The sequence below is a fragment of the Solanum lycopersicum genome, chromosome 12 (assembly GCF_036512215.1).
Source record: "Solanum lycopersicum chromosome 12, SLM_r2.1".
NCBI lineage: Eukaryota > Viridiplantae > Streptophyta > Magnoliopsida > Solanales > Solanaceae > Solanum > Solanum lycopersicum.
Genome location: NC_090811.1, coordinates 2,203,548 through 2,225,200, shown reverse-complemented (window position 1 = coordinate 2,225,200; position 21,653 = coordinate 2,203,548). Strand labels below are relative to the sequence as shown.

General features: G+C 33.7%; 2 protein-coding genes across 2 annotated transcripts; one reads left to right on the top strand and one right to left on the bottom strand.

Annotated features, from left to right (window-relative positions):
• Positions 1–1,313: 1,313 nt before the first annotated feature.
• Positions 1,314–4,985, bottom strand: LOC101256945 (SNW/SKI-interacting protein A). The gene is made up of 2 exons (XM_004251580.5): positions 4,621–4,985; positions 1,314–3,458 (listed from the first exon to the last, which is right to left on the bottom strand). The coding sequence occupies exon 2, from the start codon at positions 3,422–3,424 to the stop codon at positions 1,628–1,630; it is 1,797 nt and encodes a 598-aa protein (XP_004251628.1). The 5' UTR covers positions 3,425–3,458; positions 4,621–4,985; the 3' UTR covers positions 1,314–1,627.
• A 1,274-nt stretch (positions 4,986–6,259) lies between these two features.
• LOC101256652 (dolichyl-diphosphooligosaccharide--protein glycosyltransferase subunit STT3A) lies at positions 6,260–19,020 on the top strand. The gene is made up of 23 exons (XM_004251579.5): positions 6,260–6,445; positions 6,590–6,652; positions 8,152–8,207; positions 8,313–8,384; positions 8,520–8,625; positions 8,779–8,829; positions 9,027–9,122; positions 9,257–9,316; positions 9,420–9,533; positions 10,356–10,442; positions 11,659–11,762; positions 11,927–12,022; positions 13,731–13,851; positions 13,947–14,027; positions 14,113–14,232; positions 14,326–14,550; positions 15,778–15,921; positions 16,906–17,092; positions 17,166–17,263; positions 17,740–17,819; positions 17,913–18,000; positions 18,424–18,513; positions 18,596–19,020. Exons 1-23 carry the CDS (start codon positions 6,326–6,328, stop codon positions 18,653–18,655), a joined length of 2,319 nt encoding a protein of 772 aa, XP_004251627.1. The 5' UTR covers positions 6,260–6,325; the 3' UTR covers positions 18,656–19,020.
• The last annotated feature ends 2,633 nt before the right edge of the window (positions 19,021–21,653 follow it).

The window sequence follows — 21,653 nt, the reverse complement described above, 5'->3', positions numbered from 1 at the left end:
CAATCCATATTTTTGTTTTTATATTAATGTTCATCTTCTAACCTAGCTACAAGTGTATCATCTTGAAATCAAATCCATTAATAAGCTCAACTTAGGCCTTGAATTTGTGTCATTTTATGGCCCAATTAATGAAGTGCTAAATATGGGCCTTTTCATGTTGAGCCCAACAAAAGAAATCCTTTGATGCTTTGGTTAGTATAACTATAACTTCATACACATTAAGCAATGATATTTTTACTTTTTTTTAAAGGTCAAATTACTTGGTTTGGTGTAAATATTTGATGCGGAAAATATATATTAGTTGCAACCCTAGTGAAAAATTTATCCATATTTCATGAGGAAGACCTTGTAAGGCTGTTTTCTCTTAATTGTAACTGATCATAAAAGATCATTTCCTCTTCAACATTTATATGTAATCTAGCAAAACACTATGGAGGTCATAGATAGTGAGATGTTCGAGGTGTAGGGGTGTGTGAAGAGGAGACAATCAAATTGAAATACCACATATATTGTTTTTTTCTACTTGTGGAAAGTTATTTTTCACATTTTTTAATGTAATTTTCAAAACATTTCAACCAATTAAACATAAAAAAGTTCCCTACCTACCTAAGCACTTCTTTTTATATATAACAATCTTTTGTCTCAAACTTTCATTCAATTAGTTGATCCCCAAACTCTTAACAACCTATTGAAATCATATGATCAGTCACTCGTTCAACAAAAAGAAGAAGATTTTCGAATGATCATCTGAGAAATCAACTTTCATATAATTAGTGGACGAGGAGTCTCCCATACATCAACAACATCTTTACTATGTATGCGCGAAAATACATCCATCATCAATTGAAAAATCACAAATTGGACCACCATGACTCTGTCTAATCTGTGATGTGAACACCCAATCAGAATCACAATTCACTGAAATCCTATCACTCATTGATGAACAATTGCCCCTCATGAAATACCAACTTGGGATAACAAGAGTAAGTATTTCCCAGTATAAGAAGACGATCTTCGCGAATTCACACACTTACCATCATCACTCCTCAAATCCAAAAAAGCCAAACACTCGACAAAAAGAATTGCTCAGATGGTGAACACTCTCGACCTCCAACTCTAAAATTATGAGTTCATCTTACCAAGGCTGAAAAAGAATGGTGTATATACACATCAAAGTGCAGTCTATACCAATTCCCAAAGAGAGAGAGATGTCTTTGGGCATTACAAAATTTTATCAACTCAATGTGCAATGAGAGTCCCTTTGCAGCAAAAGATAAAGACACAGGCAAGGGCCTTACACCAGAAAACAAAAATGCAAAAACTACTCAGAAATTCCACATATCCAAACAAATGATGTTCATATCAAACTGGGTCAAAATCACGTAACCTAATTACGCGATGGATATTCTCATCTTCCAAATCTAAGAAACCCACTGTTTCAAGGCAGAAAGACTTAAAGCAATAATAAAGAGATGATAATATCTTCTGAAGTAGGCATGTCTTCAACACTTCAAAGCTCAAGTTGCAAGAACAGATTACATTACGACAGTATAAAGATTGAGAGTAGTTCACTTATGCAGCAAAGACGAACAAATAAAGGCCAGGGATGCTGGCAGTGGAAGACAATTCAACGCCCTTTGTCGAAAGCAATACGAGTTCTGCTTGATGTTTCATAACCATCTCGCGTGGAGCCAGCACTAGCCTTCATGGTGCCTCCACTACCAACATTTGACATGGCTTTCTTTCCCTTCTTAACCTCTGTCAAGAACTGGTCTAGACCAAATGGATCAGCTTCCTCAACTTCCTTTTCAAATGCCACAGGCCCATCTCTGGTACTAGTCCTCTCAGATGTTCCAGAAAATGCCTTGTCGGGCTTAAAGCGCTCTGTCTTCATGATCTTATCCAGCTGCTCATCTGCACCTCCATACATTTCAGAATCAGTATCTTTCTTCGGTCTGTATAGAGTAGAAAGAGTGGGCTGAGCGGTAAATAGTCCCTTGTCATAGACGTTGTAGGAATCATCCACTGCAAATCCAGAATCCATCCCTTTCTCCTGGTTGAACAATCTCTGATCATACATGACTTCTCCTCTTGATGTGCCAGTAGAAGCCATTCCAAGAGCCACTTTTTCACTCACATCACGGTCTCTATCTCTGGTGATCTTACTCTTCTTACCCATTGCAGCATCTTTTGCCTCCAATCTCCTCTCCCTCTCCCTCTCACGGCGCCGCTCCTCACGTATCTTCTCTCTATTCAATCTTTCTTCCCTTTCCCCCCTTGATTCTTTGGGCAAATCTCTTGCTCGCTCATAGTCCTCATTCATATCATCAACATTCCTGGAGTCCCTCTCAGAAGGTACATGTGCAGCAGCTGAAGGTACCCCAACCAATCTATCAGATCTTGCCTTGCGGGCCAACTCCCGAAGTTCTATCTCTTTCTTCTCCTTTTCTTTCATCATCATCTCTTTCTGAACCTTTGACCGCATTGCAACTGCTTCTCTGGCTTTCTGTTCTGCAACATACAGAGCCTCTGATAGTTTTGCAAAATTATCATTGATCTGAACATCTTGAAGTCCCCTGCCATCAGCAGCAAGACGCTTATCAAGAGGGATTGTGTAACCTTTGGGGTTCTTCCAGTTTGATATACAAGGTGGAATCTTCCAGTCCTGCTGGTCCTTCACTGTAACTGGACGGGGAGGAGAATGCATAACAGGCACAGGTGGAGAACCAGAGGCCCTAGGGACCCTCTTGTGTTTGAACTTCGGTGGATCCAGAGGGTCCACAGGCATCTCTACCATCCTAATAATCCTCTCCTTTGCACCCGAGTTAAAAGCTGCCGCTTGCTGAGAAGGTTTGTACTTAATAAACTTGGACTCCTGAGATTGTGTGGGAACATTTTTGGGCTGTGCAGCACTCAACCGCACATTTACAATCTTCTCAAGTGCTGCTTTAGTTTCCTCCATTGTCTCATCTATTACTTTCTGCTTCTCATCCTGATCCATCTCTTCGTCACTCTCATCCTCCTTCACAAACTTGGGGATAAGATCTTTATGTTGAGAATAAACAATTTTCTTTGCATTCTCACCCTGCCTCACAATTGCATCATATCGCACTTCACCATGCTCATCCACAGTAACAGGCAAATTCTTTCCACCGGCTTTCCAGTCTTTCTTTCTGCCCATATCAAGTGGGTATTGTGCATAATGGATTTCAGGGAATGCTCCTCCATCCCCAAAGTCCTCAAGCTTGGATGGCCTAAATCCAGCCCGTTTTAGATAAGGGGGTACAGGATTTGCCTTGATTACTGCAGATTTCTCCGCCTCAGTTGCACTGTACCTATTCTTGAACCATGGGTCACTTGTATGGTCATAGACTGTGCTGGTAGTGGACTTTGCTGCTGGAAGAAGCTCCTTGAGAGATGCCATACTGAAAATCCCAGATTTAAAGTTCCCACAGCCACTGCATACACAGAGAAGACAGGTAACAGGTCAATATATCAATCTCTCAACATGTCTAAAGGGACCTTTTAAATATGCTGCTGATAAACATAACCAGCTAAATGCAAAGATCAGTATGAATCATACTAATTACTTAATTAACCGGCTCTAACATATTAAACTAAGTTCAGCACCAGTGTTGATAGATCAATCGGAATATATAGACTTTTTGTCAATCAATTAGTTGATTGTTAAAGCTCCAAGTAGTTGTTCGAAATAATCAGGAAACAGACTCGCAATGACTTTTTTAATTTAAAATAAAACAGACTTGCAATGACTTTAAACTGATAACTTCAATTATAGCTGCTAACCCCCGCAAAGCAGTGGTAAAGATTCCATCTTTTATGGCCTTACTCCCTTTCCCTTTTTTGTCAATCAATAGTTGATTGTTAAAGCTCAAATTAGTTGTTCGAAACAATCAGGAAACATACTCGCAATGACTTTTCAAATTGAAATAAAACAGACTTGCAATGACTTATAACTTCAATTACAGCTGCTAACCCCCACAAAGTAGTGGTAAAGATCCCAAATTTCATGGCCTTATTCCCTTTCCCTTTTTTTTTTCTTTTTTTTTTCGAGAGGTCAGCCTCATCTCTCCCACACCCCACTTGTCAACTTACGTTGGGCATGTTGTTGTACTCCCTTCCTTGAAGTTTCTACACTTGATTCATAATATTGTACCACATAAGAAGCAAATAGCAATATCTTTTAACTAGCAACAATACAAAAGCACTGCAAAACTCAGATCTGAGGACTTCTGTTATACACCGGAGTAAAACATAGCAATACAATCTTATCACACATACAGTATTTCACAACAAAAAAAACTGAAAAAAACAGGGGATAGGGTTTCAGGTAGATAGTAAAAAAACACTGGTAGAGAAAAAAAGGTGCATACACCTCGATTTCTATACATTGAATCATATTATTAAGCATATACAGCACACAGCGACTTTGCAGACATATCAAAAGGCAAACATACAAAGTACAATACAGCAGATTTGAGGGCTTTTTTAGCATCGATTTCACAAAACAAATGAATAAAAGTATATAAAAGAGAGGCTAGGGTTTCGGACGAAAGAGACGGATATAAGTTAATACAGAGAGAACAATAAGGTACTTACAAATCAAATTCTTAGCTGAGTTCGCCGGAGAAGAAGCCGAAGAAGAGTAGCCGGCGGCGGGTTGAAATCGCCAATGAAACGTCGGATTTTGGGTACTTAAAATTGGGATTTTTTTGCTTCTATGTATATATATAAAAAGCCCAAAATATAAGGTGTTTGCAAATTAAAAAAATTAAACTTTTTACTAATATATGAATCAGTGTCAAAATGATAGAATTATTTCATTTTTAATCAAATATATTTTAAAGTTGAATTTGAATTTTATATATGAATTTTTTTATTGGGAGTATTAATGTGGATTCGAAATAGTTGATAAAATATTGAAAAACAAAATAAAATTCTAAGCACTTATACTGAGTTGGAACAAAATAAAAAGTATGTTTGAGCTAAAATTTACAAATTATAAGTACTCCCTGCGTTCTATTTTTATGTGGCATCATTTGATCTGACACAGAGTTTAAGAAATAAATGAAAAAATTAAATTGTTTATCAAATTGTGTTTCAAAAGCGGATTCATTTTTCTCTCCTCATAAATATATTAGAGTATTATTTAAAATTAAGTGGAACCAACAAAGATAAAAGAGAAGTTGTACCTTTAAATAACTTACCATATAAGAAAATATGATATTTTTTTGAGAGTGACAAAAAAGAAAATGATGTCACATAAAATGGGACGAACGGAGTAATTCAAATACTCCTTTTAATTAGTAATAGTAATTACTAAATAGTTAGTTCTTTATCAAAATTTAAGTACGCCCAAATTACCTTAATGCTTTGATTTATTTTTGTTTTAAAATATATTTGTTTCATTATTAATATAATTGTGATATATATATAGAGATATTATTAATTTAAAATATTTTTTTGTCCTCAATTTAAAAAGATATGTTTTTTTTATATCAAAGTAAAACTCACAAGTTAGAACCATCCTTACTAACCTTCAAACCTTCCAACATATCCAATTTTGCAATGATTCTTATTATCAATCTCACATAGAAAATGAAGATATAGTTTACTAAATTATCAAAATTATAATAATATATTATCAAAATTTTATAAATAGAGTATCCAAATGATAAAATAAATTCATATTTTTTCTTATTTTCTAACAAAGATGATAAAATATTTCCTAAAAATTCTCTGTTTAAAATATACTTAATAATAAAAAAGATTAAATAAAAAATCAGATACAAATACAAATTCCTTTTTAACACAACACAAAAAAAAAAAACTCATTTACTCCTTTCATTCCTTTTTTTTTCTTTAGATAATAATACATTTAAACTCAAAATATTTATAAATAAACCCACCTTATTAATTATGCTTTTTTCAAAATACTATTTTCAATTAATAGAGATGTTATTGTAATATTTAAAAATTATTGGACCAAAATATAATTTCTTCTATGTAATTATTTTCCATTTTTACCCTCGAAACTAAAGAGTAGTACAAAAAACAAGGCCAAGTATCGTTAACGAATAAAAACTTGCCACGTTGCACTATGTCCGAGCAAGCCAATTAAAAAATTTGAACAAAAAAATGGTTAAAATATATAAGGGTATAACAGTCATTTTACATTGATCTATGAGGACAAATATGTCTTTTCAAATGTCAGCTTCTACAAAGTCTTCCTCAGATTTCACAGATCAAAAACCCTTAAACAATCACTTCACTCTTCAACTCGAAAAGCTTCAGCTGGCCGTTAATGGCGGCCTCTTCAGATACCGTTACGCCGTCGAGCCTCCGGTTGGCTTTCGGCAATGTGTTCTCGTTGTTCATTCTCATACTGATCGGAGTTCTCGCTTTCTCGATCCGTATCTTCTCCGTAAAATTCTTCTCAGTTTAATCTACTAATTTGTTATTTCTACGTGAAAATTAGATCTGATTGTTTATATGCTGAATTTGTTGTTGCTGTTCAGCATTTCACATTTGATCATGTCTGATTGCTTTTATGATTTTTTTTAAACAGGTGATTAAGTATGAGAGTGTTATTCATGAGTTCGATCCTTATTTCAACTATAGAGTCACTCAGGTTTGAATTTCATTTTGTTTTTTCATGAGTAATTTATTAAATTGTTGTGATGTGCAGTTTGTATTTGGTTCATTTCTTTTAGATTATGTGTAGTAGCAGAAAATGTATTAGGAAGTGATAGAGCTAGGTATGGATCCTTAAATTTTTGCTCTTTTCTCGACAATGCTCCTAAAAACTAATTGAATCAAGCTGAATTTGGGCAAGCATGACGAGAAGTTAATGTTCAATCACAACAGATCTGATAACATGTACAGGTGAAATGCATAATTAGCTTCAATTCAAGCAGAATGCATTTAAATTATGTATTGGTTCATTTCTTTTAGATTATATGGAGTAGCCTAAAATGCATTAGGAAGTGACAGAGCAAGGACTGGATCATTGCGGTTTTGCTCTTTTCTCAAGAATGCTCCTAAATACTAATTTGAATTAAGCTGAATTTGAGCAAGCATGACGAGAATCTACCGTTTAACCACAACCAATCTGATGACATGTAGAAGTGAAACGCATAATTAGCTGCAATTTAAGCAAGTCAATGCATTTACATTATATATTGTTTTGTGTGGAGCACTTTGATATGGTGCTACAGAAAAGGATCAACATGGAATACGATCTGTTTCCAGTCCACAGTCATTCAATCAAGCATGCTTCAATATTCACGTGGCCATGATGTTTAATCCCAGTTCAATCTTATGACATGCACCTACCACACAACTCATGCTACCTCTAATGTTAAACCTATCCATAGGTTTTTTCTTCACACTCTTCTATATGCTAAAATATCTTCTAAAAGGTATAATTGGATGAGTTTTTTATACTATAAGAAGTCAAAACCATTCAAAAAAAGGTAAATTTATTTTTGAATCTATTCTATTAAAACAAATCATTCCAACAGGATTAATTCTCAAAAAATTATTTTAATAGAATTTCAATCTTATCTCAATAACATTGCCCATTCATTGATTTTTCAAACGGAATGGGCTGAGACCCGGAGTAATTAGAACTATATTGACGTTGTCTTTTTAGCGGCACCTTGTGTACTATCAATAACGGTAAGTTCATGAAAGCTGTACTGTCCTTAATCATAGAGCTAATGCGTTTACTTATCAATATCATAATTAAGCCCATTATGTATATTTTGGTCAAATGTAAGTTTTCTATTCAACCAAGTGTGAACTTTGAACATCCAATGAACTCTTTTTGGACTCTCGAGTTGATTTTCAGATTAACTTGAGTGACTATCTATAATATCTCTATGAGCTATTCTAGTGTCAACTTATAAGTCAATTTGTGGTGCTAATCTTGGATATCTTTCTTCATGAACCTGTTGCTTGCCATCAATTTTTGATATCTTTGATCATGAAACTGTTCCATTCTTATAGAGTATTTCCTTGGATGGTGATAATGATCATATCATATTATTATTGCTATTTTACTATCATACATATGTTTGTCAGTACCACAAAACTATGTGAAATATAACCATGCTATGCCAATTGCAGTTTCTGACTAAGAATGGAATTTATGACTTCTGGAATTGGTTTGATGATCGGACCTGGTAATTATGATTGTAGGAGTGAATTAATTATTCCAGACAATGTTGTCATGACTTGTAGTTTCTTGATTGAAAATGACTAGTAGTTAAGGTTTCCTTGTCTGATAGGTATCCACTTGGACGAGTGATTGGTGGAACTGTTTACCCTGGACTGACATTGACTGCTGGCACTTTGTGGTGGTGTGTATTACAGATCATTATTTTTCTAGTTCCCACTCTTCAAATTATGGGCATCTTTGTTGTTTGTTTAATTTTATGAACTGATCTATTTCAGCACCTAAAGGAATAACGGAGTACATATATGTTTCTTGGCAGGATAATTAATTCCTTGAATATTCCTCTTTCTGTGGAAACAGTTTGTGTGTTTACTGCTCCTACATTCTCTGCCTTTGCTGCTTGGGCAACATACCTTCTAACAAAGGTTTGTTCTCTGGTTTGATTACATTTTTTTTTCACTTTTATCAGAATGATGTAGATACTACTTGTTTCTTTTGTTCTCTTGGATCTGTAGCAACCTAAAAAATGTCTCTGTTGTGAAGCGAGAGCTCTAAGCCATACGACTCTGCTTTTGTAGGAAGTTAAAGGGGTTGGGGCTGGACTAACTGCTGCAGCTCTTTTGGCCATGGTAAATTCTCTTGCACACATTTCCATCTGATGACTCTAAAATGTGGCCTTTGCATATAGCTTATTCAAGATAAAGTAGCATTATATTTTGGATTTACAACATATTTGCCCATCTGTAGTAACATTTAGTTCCGAAAAGAAAACAAATTGCTAGTGTACTTCTTTAATGTGGTGAATTCATTTTCATGCTGCCTGCAGGTTCCATCATATATATCTCGATCAGTGGCTGGAAGCTATGACAATGAAGCTGTGGCCATATTTGCATTGATCTTCACTTTCTATCTCTATATAAAGGTTCAGTTTACATGATGATTTTCAGATTTTATCTTGGTGGTGTTACATGCAATATTCTGGGGCCTATCCTTCTATTATTAAGATTTTTGTGTTCCATTTCAAGTTATGCAATGATGGTGAATTTTTGGTTGCAGACACTGAACACGGGGTCCCTCTTTTATGCTACTCTAAATGCCTTGTCATACTTTTACATGGTAGGCATTTACTTCCTCCATGGTGATTGTTATTTTTACCTTTTATTCCCTTCTTTACCATATCTTTTCCGTCAAATTTTATTGTATTTCCATACTCTTTCAGGTTTGCTCCTGGGGAGGATATACCTTTATCATCAACCTTATTCCAATGCATGCCCTACTTTGCATCGTAACTGGGCGTTATTCTTCACGGCTTTATATTGCCTATGCTCCATTAGTAAGTACTAGCATCTGAAAAACATATTGATAAACAATTTGTAGTTTTAATTAGGGGTGGGCAACGGTCGGTTCAATTTCCATTTTCCAATTCAGTTATTTTGGTTAATGCATGAGAAAACCGAAAGTGAACCATAAATAGTTCACTTCAGTGTTTTCAGTTGGTTTCTTTTGTTCAATTTTTTATGTGAGTGCTATTTTGGGAAAAAAGTTTGCCTTCTCTTTTTTCTCAAAAATGAGTTTGTCAAAAGGAAAAAATTGGGCAAAATAAAAAAATATTCTGTACAAGCAAGAAATTGTTTATATGTTAGCCTGGTGGGAGCATTTTCTTCTCATTTCTACTATGAAAGTACTTTATTGAGTAATTATTAACTATTTATATTTGTGAACCCAAACTATGATAAATTTAAAAAGGCAACCTTCATTCATTTGAAATATCACATTTTTAAATGAAAAAATGTTTAATCGTCTTTAGCCAAAAAAAAAAACAAGTATATCGTCATCTGTGTTAGTGCTTGATAACCGAAACACCATCAGTTTTTAACTATATGTAATAGCTGGTGATACCTTGTCCCTTATGAGGTTCCTGCAGTCTTTTTGAACATGGTTTTTGATTGTTGTTTAATGATCAGTCCTGCTGTTTTTAACAAAAAATTATCAGCAAAACTTTGCAATTTTTTTTTTGCTAAAAGCATTCAATGAATGAGTAAATTTCCTTCATCAAGGGACTTAAAATCTTCTAGTCTGAATATATCCCATATACAATTTTCTCTACAAAGTTGAGTTTGTGTTATTCTTCTAACCATCTGGGATATGGGTGCAGGTTATCTTGGGAACACTATTGGCTGCTTTGGTCCCCGTTGTAGGTTTTAATGCAGTAATGACATCAGAACATTTTGCCTCATTTCTGGTAAGGTCATTTCTATTCTTTTTAGTAGTAAAGTCCTGATTGGAATATATGATTGATGATGTGTTCCTGCATATTTCCTACCTAATTTTAGATGTTCTCAAAGTACCACCATATTTCCTTGAAATAGCATTGGCTTTCCTTATTGCATGATTGAAGTATTGAGGATATTAAAATCATCAAGCTGAAAACAGCTTGTAGCATTTAGATGGCATGGCTGGGTTGCATATAATGATTGGCTATGTTTGTAATTTCATTACCACTCCCTTCATCTCCATCCGCACATTGTTTCTTAGTACATGTAAAAATTCTATTTACTTAATTTAAAGCCTTTTAAAGTAATAGCACCAATATATTATTTTCATTTCTTGTGTGCATATCACTTCATGAGATTAAATGTTTAAATTCATTTAAAAATTTACGCTATTTCCAAGTTTGCTCTCAGTCACAGTAAATATACAAGCATGAACTACTTCAATCAGTCTAAGTCGAAGTAAGGCCCTTTTAATATGTGGTGCAGGAGAATTAGATTAAACAGAGTGTTAAACACTATACCAGTCTACCTCCTATTCTACTATGCTTTGTGATTATCAGCTTCTATAAAGGGGTCAAATGATTAGGCCTAGTCTTCATCTATGTTAGAAAAAGGAATTAGGAAGTTACCAAAAAGCACTTGTAAATGAAATTTGGAAGATTATACATGCGATGATAGCTAGGATACAGAGTAATATTCTGTGTTTTAGTAATATTGTAGACATTTTTGGGTCCTAATTAAATTTACATGTGCACTTAAGGGTGTCAAACGGGGGCCGATTGGGCTGAATTTAGTGGGTTAAAATGAGATGACTTAATAAATGGCCATTCATTAACCTGGCCAAAGGTTTTTGGGGTTGAGGTGGTCTAAATAATGAGCCATAACCCAATCCACTCAACTCTTATGAAGTTCTATTTCTCTGTTTGTTTCTTATAATTCGCTTGAATTACTAACAAAACTAATATAACCCTTTTTTCCTTATTGTAACTATAGTAATATATATCAAACAATTTTTTTTTTTGACAAGGTTTCTCATGGATCAATTTAGGATAGATATTTAGCCCAAACCGGTCCATCTTTTAGGTGCGCTGAGTTGGGCAAGTCAAAGTGGGGGGGCGAATCATCTTTTCATGGGCTGATTTTGCCACCCCCATGTGTACTGAAATCTCTGGTGGCTATGTACAGGTGTTCCTAATTCTCAATGTTGTGGGGCTTGTCTATTACATCAAAGGGATGCTCACACCAAAAATGTTCAAAGTAGCTGTGACTCTTGTTGTATCTGCAGGCTTGTAAGCTCCTCTAATTTATATGAATAGCTTGTTATATTGATGCCTAATGGGCATGTATTAATAAAAATTTTATTAATTGGATCAACCCCCATTCATTAATTTATTTCTGTTTTGAATTTTGTTATTTGTTCCACTGATGATCAACTTCTACTTTTGTCATGCAGGATTGTTTGCTGCGCTGTGGTAGCTGTGCTAGTTGCGCTTGTTGCCTCTAGCCCAACAAAGGGATGGAGTGGACGAAGCCTTAGTCTGCTTGATCCGTATGCTCCTTGCTTTATGAATCATGTTTCATCTTATATGCTTACTTTACATTTTCATTAGTTTTCTACCATAAAAAGGACGCAGTGATATCGCACTACATTTTCTAGATAAAGTTGTGACTTATGGTCTCTGATGCACATTGGTTAACAGAATTTAATATCTTGAAGCAGTGCAGATAACATTTGGGTCTTGGTACTAAGCTCTCAAGGAACTTGTATAACCTGATTATGAGATGATTGTGCACAAGCTTTAAGAAACAAAATGTGATCTTCATAAACCCATGGTTTTCCTGCATTCACAGATGCCTCTATTAAAGAACATCTGTGTGTGTTAGTTATGAAGATATTGGCTGTTACAATAAAGATGTTGAGTCATAAATATCATGAGTTTGATTGATTTTCCTACGACCCCATTTAAGGCCAGTGTTGTTAGGAGTGATTGCCCCAGCACTTTAAACATGAAGTGAGGGTTTTTTGCTTCTCATTCACAAGTAATGTGATTTTAAGAAGTGCACGCTTGAGATAGTGGAACATGCGCAAAAAAAAAGGATCTATTTTTTCAATTTCACTTACTCAGGTGGAGAAATAGAAAATAGGAGAAATAGCTTTTGCTATCTTTGTGTTAGGACTCCTCTCCGAGTACGCCTCAGTTTTCTCCTTGTTGTCTTTGTTATCATCTTCTTTCTACCTTGCCATGCAACTACTCTCCGTCTAGTGCTGACTCAACTTCTCTTGTATACTTTTTCTTCTCTATGCTGATTCTTTCTTCCTTTGAATATATAAGATCTTCTTTTGCTTCCCTTTTTGGGTTTCTTATTTTCTTTGTCTCTTAGTACTATTCTTTTTTGTTAATTTCTAAACCTCTGATTCATATTCAGTTCTCCCATTATTATTTTGATTGTTTAAGGAATAGAAGTAGATTTTGTTTTGATTATCACAGTTTCCTAGGCAATTTTTTGAAATTGATTTCTGCATGTTACTCTTTTTGATAATTAAAGATATAGTATTGATATCTTCAATAAGAAGGTGCTGTGAAATAATTACAAGAAAAGCAAATTATGAATGTTTACTTCTTTTAGATTGAATTATGCCTGCTACTTCTTTTTGATAGATGAATAATCAAAAGTGAAAATAATTTTAAATTGAACTTGTCTTTCTATTGGCTTGTTGAAATTGCATTCTAATGATGTATTTTTTTGACAGTTGGATGTAGAAATAAGTATTACTAAGAGCATTTTTATGTTAAAGTACTCTATTCATAAATGCTTTATATTTTTTTATTTTCTTTAAATTGTGAGCTTACCTTTTTTTTTCTTTGATAAAGTAAGAATACTATAATTAGCCCGTACACAAGAAATATACCAAAAAGTAGAAAATCTTACACAAATACATGATTTTCTCCTACATACTCAGTTATCTATATAAAAAGTAAATTATGAGCTTACCTTCATGCTTGTAGCTAAAGCCCCTCCTGCCATTCACTCGTAAAAAATCTTGTCATTTCTACTTGGTGCTTTTTTGAGATCTGTCCCTTGTTAAATTCTGGGGGAGTTGCTTCTAGGAGATTTTAGGATTTCAAAATTCTTATCTCATTGATTATTAGTTTGTGATGATTCCGGGGCCATAGCTCTTTTTATACCTATATTTTTCCATGCAACCAATGTACTGAAGCAACTTTCTGTTTTTACTTTTCTTTGAATTGAGACAGAACTTATGCGAGCAAGTATATACCAATTATTGCCAGTGTTAGTGAACATCAGCCACCTACTTGGCCTTCTTACTTTATGGACATAAATGTATTAGCATTTTTGGTCCCCGCAGGCATTATTGTAAGTGTCAATTTTCAGCTCCATTTATCATGACTTTATCATGTTAATTTGATCTTTGTTGGGCTTCCAATTAATGTTACTTTTGGCATGTGTAGGCATGCTTTTTGCCCCTGACTGATGCTAGCTCCTTTGTGATTCTTTATTTAGTGACTTCAGTGTACTTTTCTGGTGTTATGGTAAGGATTTCAAGATTTTATGCCGTTTTCTTCTGTTTCCTTTGCTCACTAATTTCTGAAAGTCATTACTTTTGCTGAAACACAGGTCCGCCTAATGCTTGTACTGGCCCCAGCTGCATGTATAATGTCTGGGATTGCTCTATCATCAGCTTTTGGTGTTTTTACTCGATCAATCAAATTTGCATCAACTGGAAAACAGGCTGATGTAAGTGTCTTTGTTGTTCTTCGATAGGTAATGCCAATCATTGGCTATTTTGATAATTCTGAACTAGTTCTTGTCATTTTATTCACCATCAAGGCAGGGGATAATGGTGATGGGGTTACACAGAATGATGTGGTGAAATCTGATAGAAATGAAGAACTCCCAAAGGAAAAAGCTTCGAGAAAAAAGAAGAAAGAAAAGGAGAATGTTGAAAAAGTTCCCATTGCTAATAAAAAAAGTGAGAAGAGGCTTTTGATGTTACCCATGGAGGCTTCTTTTGTTGCTATTCTATTACTTGTGTTGCTGGGTGCCTTTTATGTGGTATGTGCTCTGTCCTGATTTAACTACTTGCAGCTGTATCAGTCCCATTTAGTTATTCCTTTATTATGTTTATACATGAAATTAAGCTCTTTTTCTTTTCCTTGCTGATAATTGATACATCTTATGTTTATTTTTTTCATCGCTAGATTTCTTTGCTACTTTTTTTTTATTTTGATTCCCTAACTATGTTACTTGGAGAAAGCTAGCTCTTAAGACTAGACAAGCTTCAAATTCAATTGTTAGATGTTGATCCATGCCTTGGCTCAGGTCTTTCACGTTACTAATATTTGGGGAATTCTATCCCACTGAGTAAGGCACAAAGTGGGATATCCCATCATTGCTTGGCAATCTGGATGCTATCTCCCTCTCCATTCATCTGTCTGCCATCACTATTCATAGTTGCTGTTTCTGGGTATATAAGGGAAAGAGTGGAAGGAATTAATTTGACCTATCCTGAATTGGAGAAAACTAGCGATCAGATTCAATTACGTCCTTCCTCAGCACAAGTTAGTTAACTTTAGTAGTGCATTGCTTTATTGATAGATTTCAGTTCTAAGTCTGACAAGTAACTTGGATCAGTAAATTAAGTGCACACACACACATACACAGATTTGTGAAAGAAGAGATTGTTGGATGACTTTTTTGAGAAGGTAACATATTTCAGTGTATAATTATAATCATCTTTGTACTAGAAACCAAAATGTGGGTGTTGCAACAAGCAAAATTAGTTATAATCCTTGTTCTTCTCACCAGTAGTCTAAAACTTCTAGAATTGAGTCCAGATCAGCAATATATTCTGATTTTTACCAAAAAATTTAGAACATAGTCCATCTCGAGCTTCTATACTGTAGGATTATTGACTACCTCAGACACATGAAATGATCCAACAGGCTACCCAACTTAGCTGTGAGTAACAATTGCTTTCAGTGGGAACGGTTCTCAGAGATATGATTAGGAGCATGTGTCCTATGTTGATCACTAACAGTTAACCAGTTATTTTAAGTTGCATATTTCTGTGCCATAGCAAACTGAAAAGTGTTACCTAAATTCCTTATGAACTAATGAAATATCTTATGACATTTGCATTTCTTCAAATACTCATATCTCCTTGCGACCTTTTTAAAAGCTTTTTTCTCCTTTATTTTTTGTTTTTTCTGAGAGAAAAAGGTAAAGGTATTGTAATTTTATTTCCTTGTTGACTTAATCGGAAAATAAATTTCTTTGTAGGTTCATTGTGTCTGGGCAGCTGCGGAAGCTTACTCAGCTCCTTCTATTGTACTAACATCACAATCGCATGATGGACTTCATGTTTTTGATGACTTCAGAGAGGCTTATGCATGGTTGAGCCACAATACTGATGTAGATGATAAAGTGAGTTCTTATCTCCTTTCTGTTGATTTTATTGTTTCCTTCTGTTGATGAGATGGTTCTAGAATTTGCAATTTGGTTTCCTTTATGCACAAATTCGTTTGCTTCTGGAATGGGTGTGGTGACAGTGCAGTTATTTTTTTAGGACGGTGCAGTAGAATATTGTTATGGTAGCCAAGAATTTGGTTTCACTTTGCTTAAAGTATATTTTCAGTCTGAAATTTCAACGTCACTTGGTAACTTGTTGCAGCTGAAAATATAATTTAGATAATTCTTAGGTAACTATTATTAACTGGAAGAGCTTGTTGGCAGAATACTAGCCAAGATTGTATTGTTCTTTTTTTACTGTGCAAACCCAATTAACATTCAGTGAGGAATTAGACCCTCACAGCTGATGTTAACCTTCTTTTTTTTTGAAGTTGGCTTCATATTTAAATAATGTAAACCATTCTTTCAAAGTGTACAAGCTTGCTTTTTAGCCATGTGACATGGATAGGCGGAATACGAATTGCAAACTGTGGCTTCCTTGGCTTATGTGGTGCTTCAGTGAAGGTGCTGAGGCATGCATCTTGGTAAACAACAGCCAACCAACAGCTTATATTATTTAGTTATTATATCTTATATTAGATATAAACTTATAAGATCCATAAGTTCCTTCTTCAAATCCTTAATTAAAAAAGGTTCCTTCTTGAAAAAGAAGGCACAACAATAAGGCCAACAATACATTTTAGGAAATTCCATGGATGAATATGTTAGTGATTAGAGATGTGAAATTAGAAATATAGCATGAGCAGGTTAGTCACTAGATCTAAAATTTAAACTTAAATTTATGCATTTGAATCAAAATCAAATATTGTTTTGAATGTGATTAGAATGGTTTCTTACTATGTTTTACCCATGTAATTATTCACTGTCTGTAGTTATTTTCTTGCCACCTACATGTGTGTGTTTGCCTGATGTATGTGGTATTCTGCTAACTCTTTTCAGGTGGCATCATGGTGGGACTATGGCTATCAAACTACTGCTATGGCCAATCGCACTGTTATAGTTGATAATAACACCTGGAACAATACACATATTGCAACAGTTGGTACAGCCATGTCCTCTCCTGAAAAAGCAGCCTGGGAGATCTTCAACTCTTTGGATGTAAAATATGTTCTTGTTGTCTTTGGAGGTTGGTACTTCAGCTCAATCAAGATGTATTGTTTTGCAATAGCCTTAAGTCTAATGCCTACTATCAACTTCAGGTCTTGTTGGGTATCCCAGTGATGATATCAATAAGTTCCTCTGGATGGTTAGAATCGGTGGGGGTGTCTTCCCTCATATCAAGGAACCTGATTATCTGGTGTGTTACTATCCTTTAGATACCTTCTTTTTTTGGTCAACTACTTAACTGTTCTTGGTTATTTTACTTCAATGAGCAAATATTGAGGATATTTTTTGCTTCTTTAATAATGTATTTTATGAGGCAAGTCCTAGGCTGATTAAGGATCTTCCTTCTGGAATATTTTCAGGCTCTTATGTCGTGATTATATTATCATATTCATTTGCAATTTCCAGATTATGCCTAGTACAAGTAGATAACTCCTGATATGGTTATCATAGGATGCAGTTCCTTTCTTCAAGAGTTAAAACCAATAATTGAGCCATTTATAATTGTTTATCAAGTTCATTTATTCATTTGCATGTTTTATATCTGTTTATTAAGTTTGTGCTCTTACTCACTAAGAGGCTAAGAGCCAGTGAGCTACATACTTGATGTTTGAGTTTGTCTTAGATTCATAGTTTCGATTCCAACTATAATTTCCTTTTTTTTGATAGAGAGATGGCCAGTACCGGATTGACTCTATGGCTACTCCAACCATGCTGAACTCCCTCATGTACAAACTGTCTTATTACAGGTGCTAAATTCTTGAGAACATGCAAGTTTACATTTTGGTGGCCTTGAGGCATGAACTTCAAATTATTCACATCATCTCTATCTTGTGCTGTAGGTTTGTGGAGACAGATGGCAAGGGGTACGATAGAGTAAGGCGGACTGAAATTGGAAAGAAACATTTTAAGCTCACCCACTTTGAGGAGGTAAGCATGAGATCATATTTGCTGAAAATCACACGTGTATTAAGTGAAGCAGTACAGTGTGTGTTTGTAGCTATATCATGTTGACCGAGAAGGTTTAGTTAATCGTCAACCAATTATCATTTTGATGTCTGAGTTTGGCTCTTTGGGAATTGATAATGAAGAAACAAAAGCTTATTAAAGCATTTTTGTGCACCAACTCACATGACTCACTATGGCCCTATTCATATACTTTGAGGCAAGGATGAATGTGACGCTGTTAAAGGAAATTTGTCCATGACCTTGCCTAAAAATGAAAAGAAATTTCATAAATCTAAGGTCATACATATAACTATTCTGGATAGCCTAACGTAAACAAAGAATACTAATTCATGCAACGTGGTGAACCACAAATTATTCACCATCTGATATTTTGTTTGTATGCAGGTATTTACCACTCACCACTGGATGGTTCGGTTATACAAATTAAAACCTCCTAAGAACAGAATCCGTGGAAAGACAAAGAAGTCTAAATCGGTATGTCTAGCCTCCTCTGTTTCTGAAATATATGCAACTTTAGATATCTGACTCCAGTACTGTTCTTTGTGAATATTGGCAGAAAGCTACTTCTTCTAGCTCGAGAAGAAGCGCAACTCAAAAGAAGAATCCCTGGCAATGAAGGGCTACTCATAACAAGTAACTTCTATTTATCAGCTACATGATAGGAATACTTCATACGATGAGTAGCTTCATGTGAAAGGATTGTGCTTTAAAACGCGGTCCTCTTAGGTTTTTCGTTCAAGTTTTGAATTGCGTTGATATTATACACAGAGAAGACGATTATCCCGGAGCTCCTTTTTTGATATAGACTTAGCAAGGAATCACATGTATCTATTGCTCAATGCTCACTAGGTTCGTATCAATTAGTCTATTTTCGAAAATGCTCATCTGAGTCCCAACACCCTATAGTTGTAACTGAGACTTTTTGAAGTGTTAAAACTATCAGCTGATATTAGTGTTATACATGTTTTTTCACTTCAATAATTCTCTCAAGTCCATTACTTTAAACTATAATATGCACAATTTAGGCCTATATTCACTTGTAGCTCAACTCTAAGTGCCTGTTTGAATTGACTTATTTTAAGTGTTTTTAAGCAGTTTTGAAGTGTTTGGGTAAAGTTAGAAAGTGCTTATAAGCACTTGTTTTAAAGAATCTAACTTGTGGCTTTTGGCTTATAAGTCATAAAATAAAAGCCAATCCAAACCGGCCACTCTTTAGGCCCAAAAAACCAAAACCCTATAAGTTCGATTGCTAGAGGCAAAAATTAAATATCAATCTATTTGAAGGATAAAATTACATGTAACGATTTTAATGTTCTAATTTTCCAAGGTAGCTTTTGTGTTAAGAAATTTTGATGTCTCAAATAATAGAGCACTACATATCTTTGAATATTGTGCTATCAAAAGAATACTTGTAAAGAGAAATGGTAACTTTTGTATTCGAGGGTACGGTTTAATGGTTTGAATATTATGCGTGTGAGTTAGTTCAGACATTATGGTTATTAAAAAAAAACTACAATGTGTAATTTTTTTCAAATGAAAAAGACAAATAATGAGTCGATCCATCTCTTATTGATGTTTTCTTTATCTCAAGAATTTTAATATCTGAAAATAATAGAGGATTACGAAACTTTTTTTCCTTTTTCCGCTATTGGATGAATACTTGTAAAGAGAAAGATTATCATTTTTTCTATATATATTTTTTCTTTCCGTACTAGCGTATGATACTTTTATAAAGAACACTTTTAAGAAAATTTACAGATGAATGTTGGTTATTTTTCACTTAAAATTTTTGAAGGAGGAAAATTAATTTTCTATAAGAAAATCGATAAATCTTGAAGTGTAAAATTGCAATTGAAGAATATAAATAAAATACCAGAAGTATTTCATCAAATCAAAAAGTATGTGTAGTCTAGTGGTAGAATTGTTCAATGTTATTGCAATTAAACACTTGGTTCTAATTATTTTTTTATATGTATAAGTTCTGAAAAATGAACGCGTCTATTGATTTTAGCTCTCGATATGCAACTTGTTTTATTAGTAAAAGGAGATAACTTCTTCGACGTATCAATTCATTTTCATATGAAAAAGATAAAAATTACGTGTCGTCTTTAATAGTCTTTGTCTTGAAATAATTTAATGTCTCGAATCATAATAAAGCATTATATAACTTTTTCATATTATAATTGAATGATTTAATTATTAAAAGAAAGAAAACTTTTCCAAAGAATCAAATTCTTTTTTCATGTAAAAAAAGATGAAAACTACAAGTTGAACACACATCAATTGACCAAAAAGATTTTGTTTTTTTTTTAAATAATTAATTTTATGACATTGAAATACATAATTTAAACATGTTTGGAATAGTAGGAATGTCAATATCATAAATAAACAACCAATAAAGTTTCTATAAAAAGTTTATTTTTCCTTTTTGTCGTCTACCCTTTAGTACGTGTGGCACTTGTTTTTTTTTTTTTTTGTCTACACCATATAAGTATTCAATGAGGTAAATTAATGTGAAAGCTCAATTGCACCAATACCTTTCAAATGTACTTTATCTATTCTAAAATAAATCTATCACGTTTTACTTTTCGAGAGTCAATAATAACATATTCAAGTTTTAACATAATTTTATGAGATAGATTGTGGAGAAATGATGTTTATGCAAGCTTGTTCTTACCTTGATAAAAATAGAAAGATTGATTTTGAAGTCGATGCTGATATTTTTCACTTTGAGAAACAATTTGATTAATTGGATTAACTCGATCATTAGTCAGACATAAAAGATTCAAAATATGAGAAACTGATTTTCGAGGATTCTCGACATTTATTTTTTGAGAATCGGTTTGATTAAAATTTTCAAGTGATCGGATTGGATAAACCCAATTTTTTTTAACATTTTAAAATTATTTGAAAAATTGTATTAAATTGCTATTGATTTTTTGATTTCAATATATTGTTTTAAGTTCAGCGGAAGTGAAATCTCGAAAAATGAAAAATACCGTATAATTTGGGATGGACAAATTGAGTACATGTTTAAAAAACTATAAAACAAATGTGTTTGTTGGAATAGGAATTGATTCAAAATTTAAGTTTAATAAATTCGATCTTATAAATTTAGACCAAACTCCACTTTTTTTTTCTTTAGATGTTTTTATATTGTATGTTTCTTATATGATTTGTCCATGCATTTCCAGCTCATTTTGTTCATCAAAGTACTATTTTATTACATTTTTATTTATAATGTATCGTGTTGAATTCACTTCTGTCTCATTAAATAAATAATTTTAAGCAAATTTATTATAAAAAATGTACATAATAATTAAATCTTGAATTTGTCTATTTGAAACAATTCCTTTTGAATTGTCAACTTCAAAGTGGATTTATGGGGTAAAGTGTGCATTATAATCAAATCTTTTTTCTTTAATATTTTGTCCTAAATAACTCATCATATAATAATGCCATAGAAATCTTTAAAGTAAAAGAAAAAAAATATATTAGGTGGCCAATCCCTTGAGAAAATGAACACACATGAATTGACTTAAAAAGAGATACACCATAATTGTTATTTTAATTTATATGATATTATATGAGATATAATTTATTTTTAAAAGTTA

What these genes read in the sequence shown, in the direction of transcription:
- LOC101256945 (XM_004251580.5), bottom strand. Translation starts at nt 3,424, where the DNA reads ATGGCATCTCTCAAGGAGCTTCTTCCAGCAGCAAAGTCCACTACCAGC.
- LOC101256652 (XM_004251579.5), top strand. Translation starts at nt 6,326, where the DNA reads ATGGCGGCCTCTTCAGATACCGTTACGCCGTCGAGCCTCCGGTTGGCT. An exon ending in CAACATACCTTCTAACAAAG is followed by an intron (nt 8,626 to 8,778) that starts GTTTGTTCTCTG and finishes CTGCTTTTGTAG; the next exon opens with GAAGTTAAAGGGGTTGGGGC. An exon ending in TGTACTTTTCTGGTGTTATG is followed by an intron (nt 14,028 to 14,112) that starts GTAAGGATTTCA and finishes GCTGAAACACAG; the next exon opens with GTCCGCCTAATGCTTGTACT.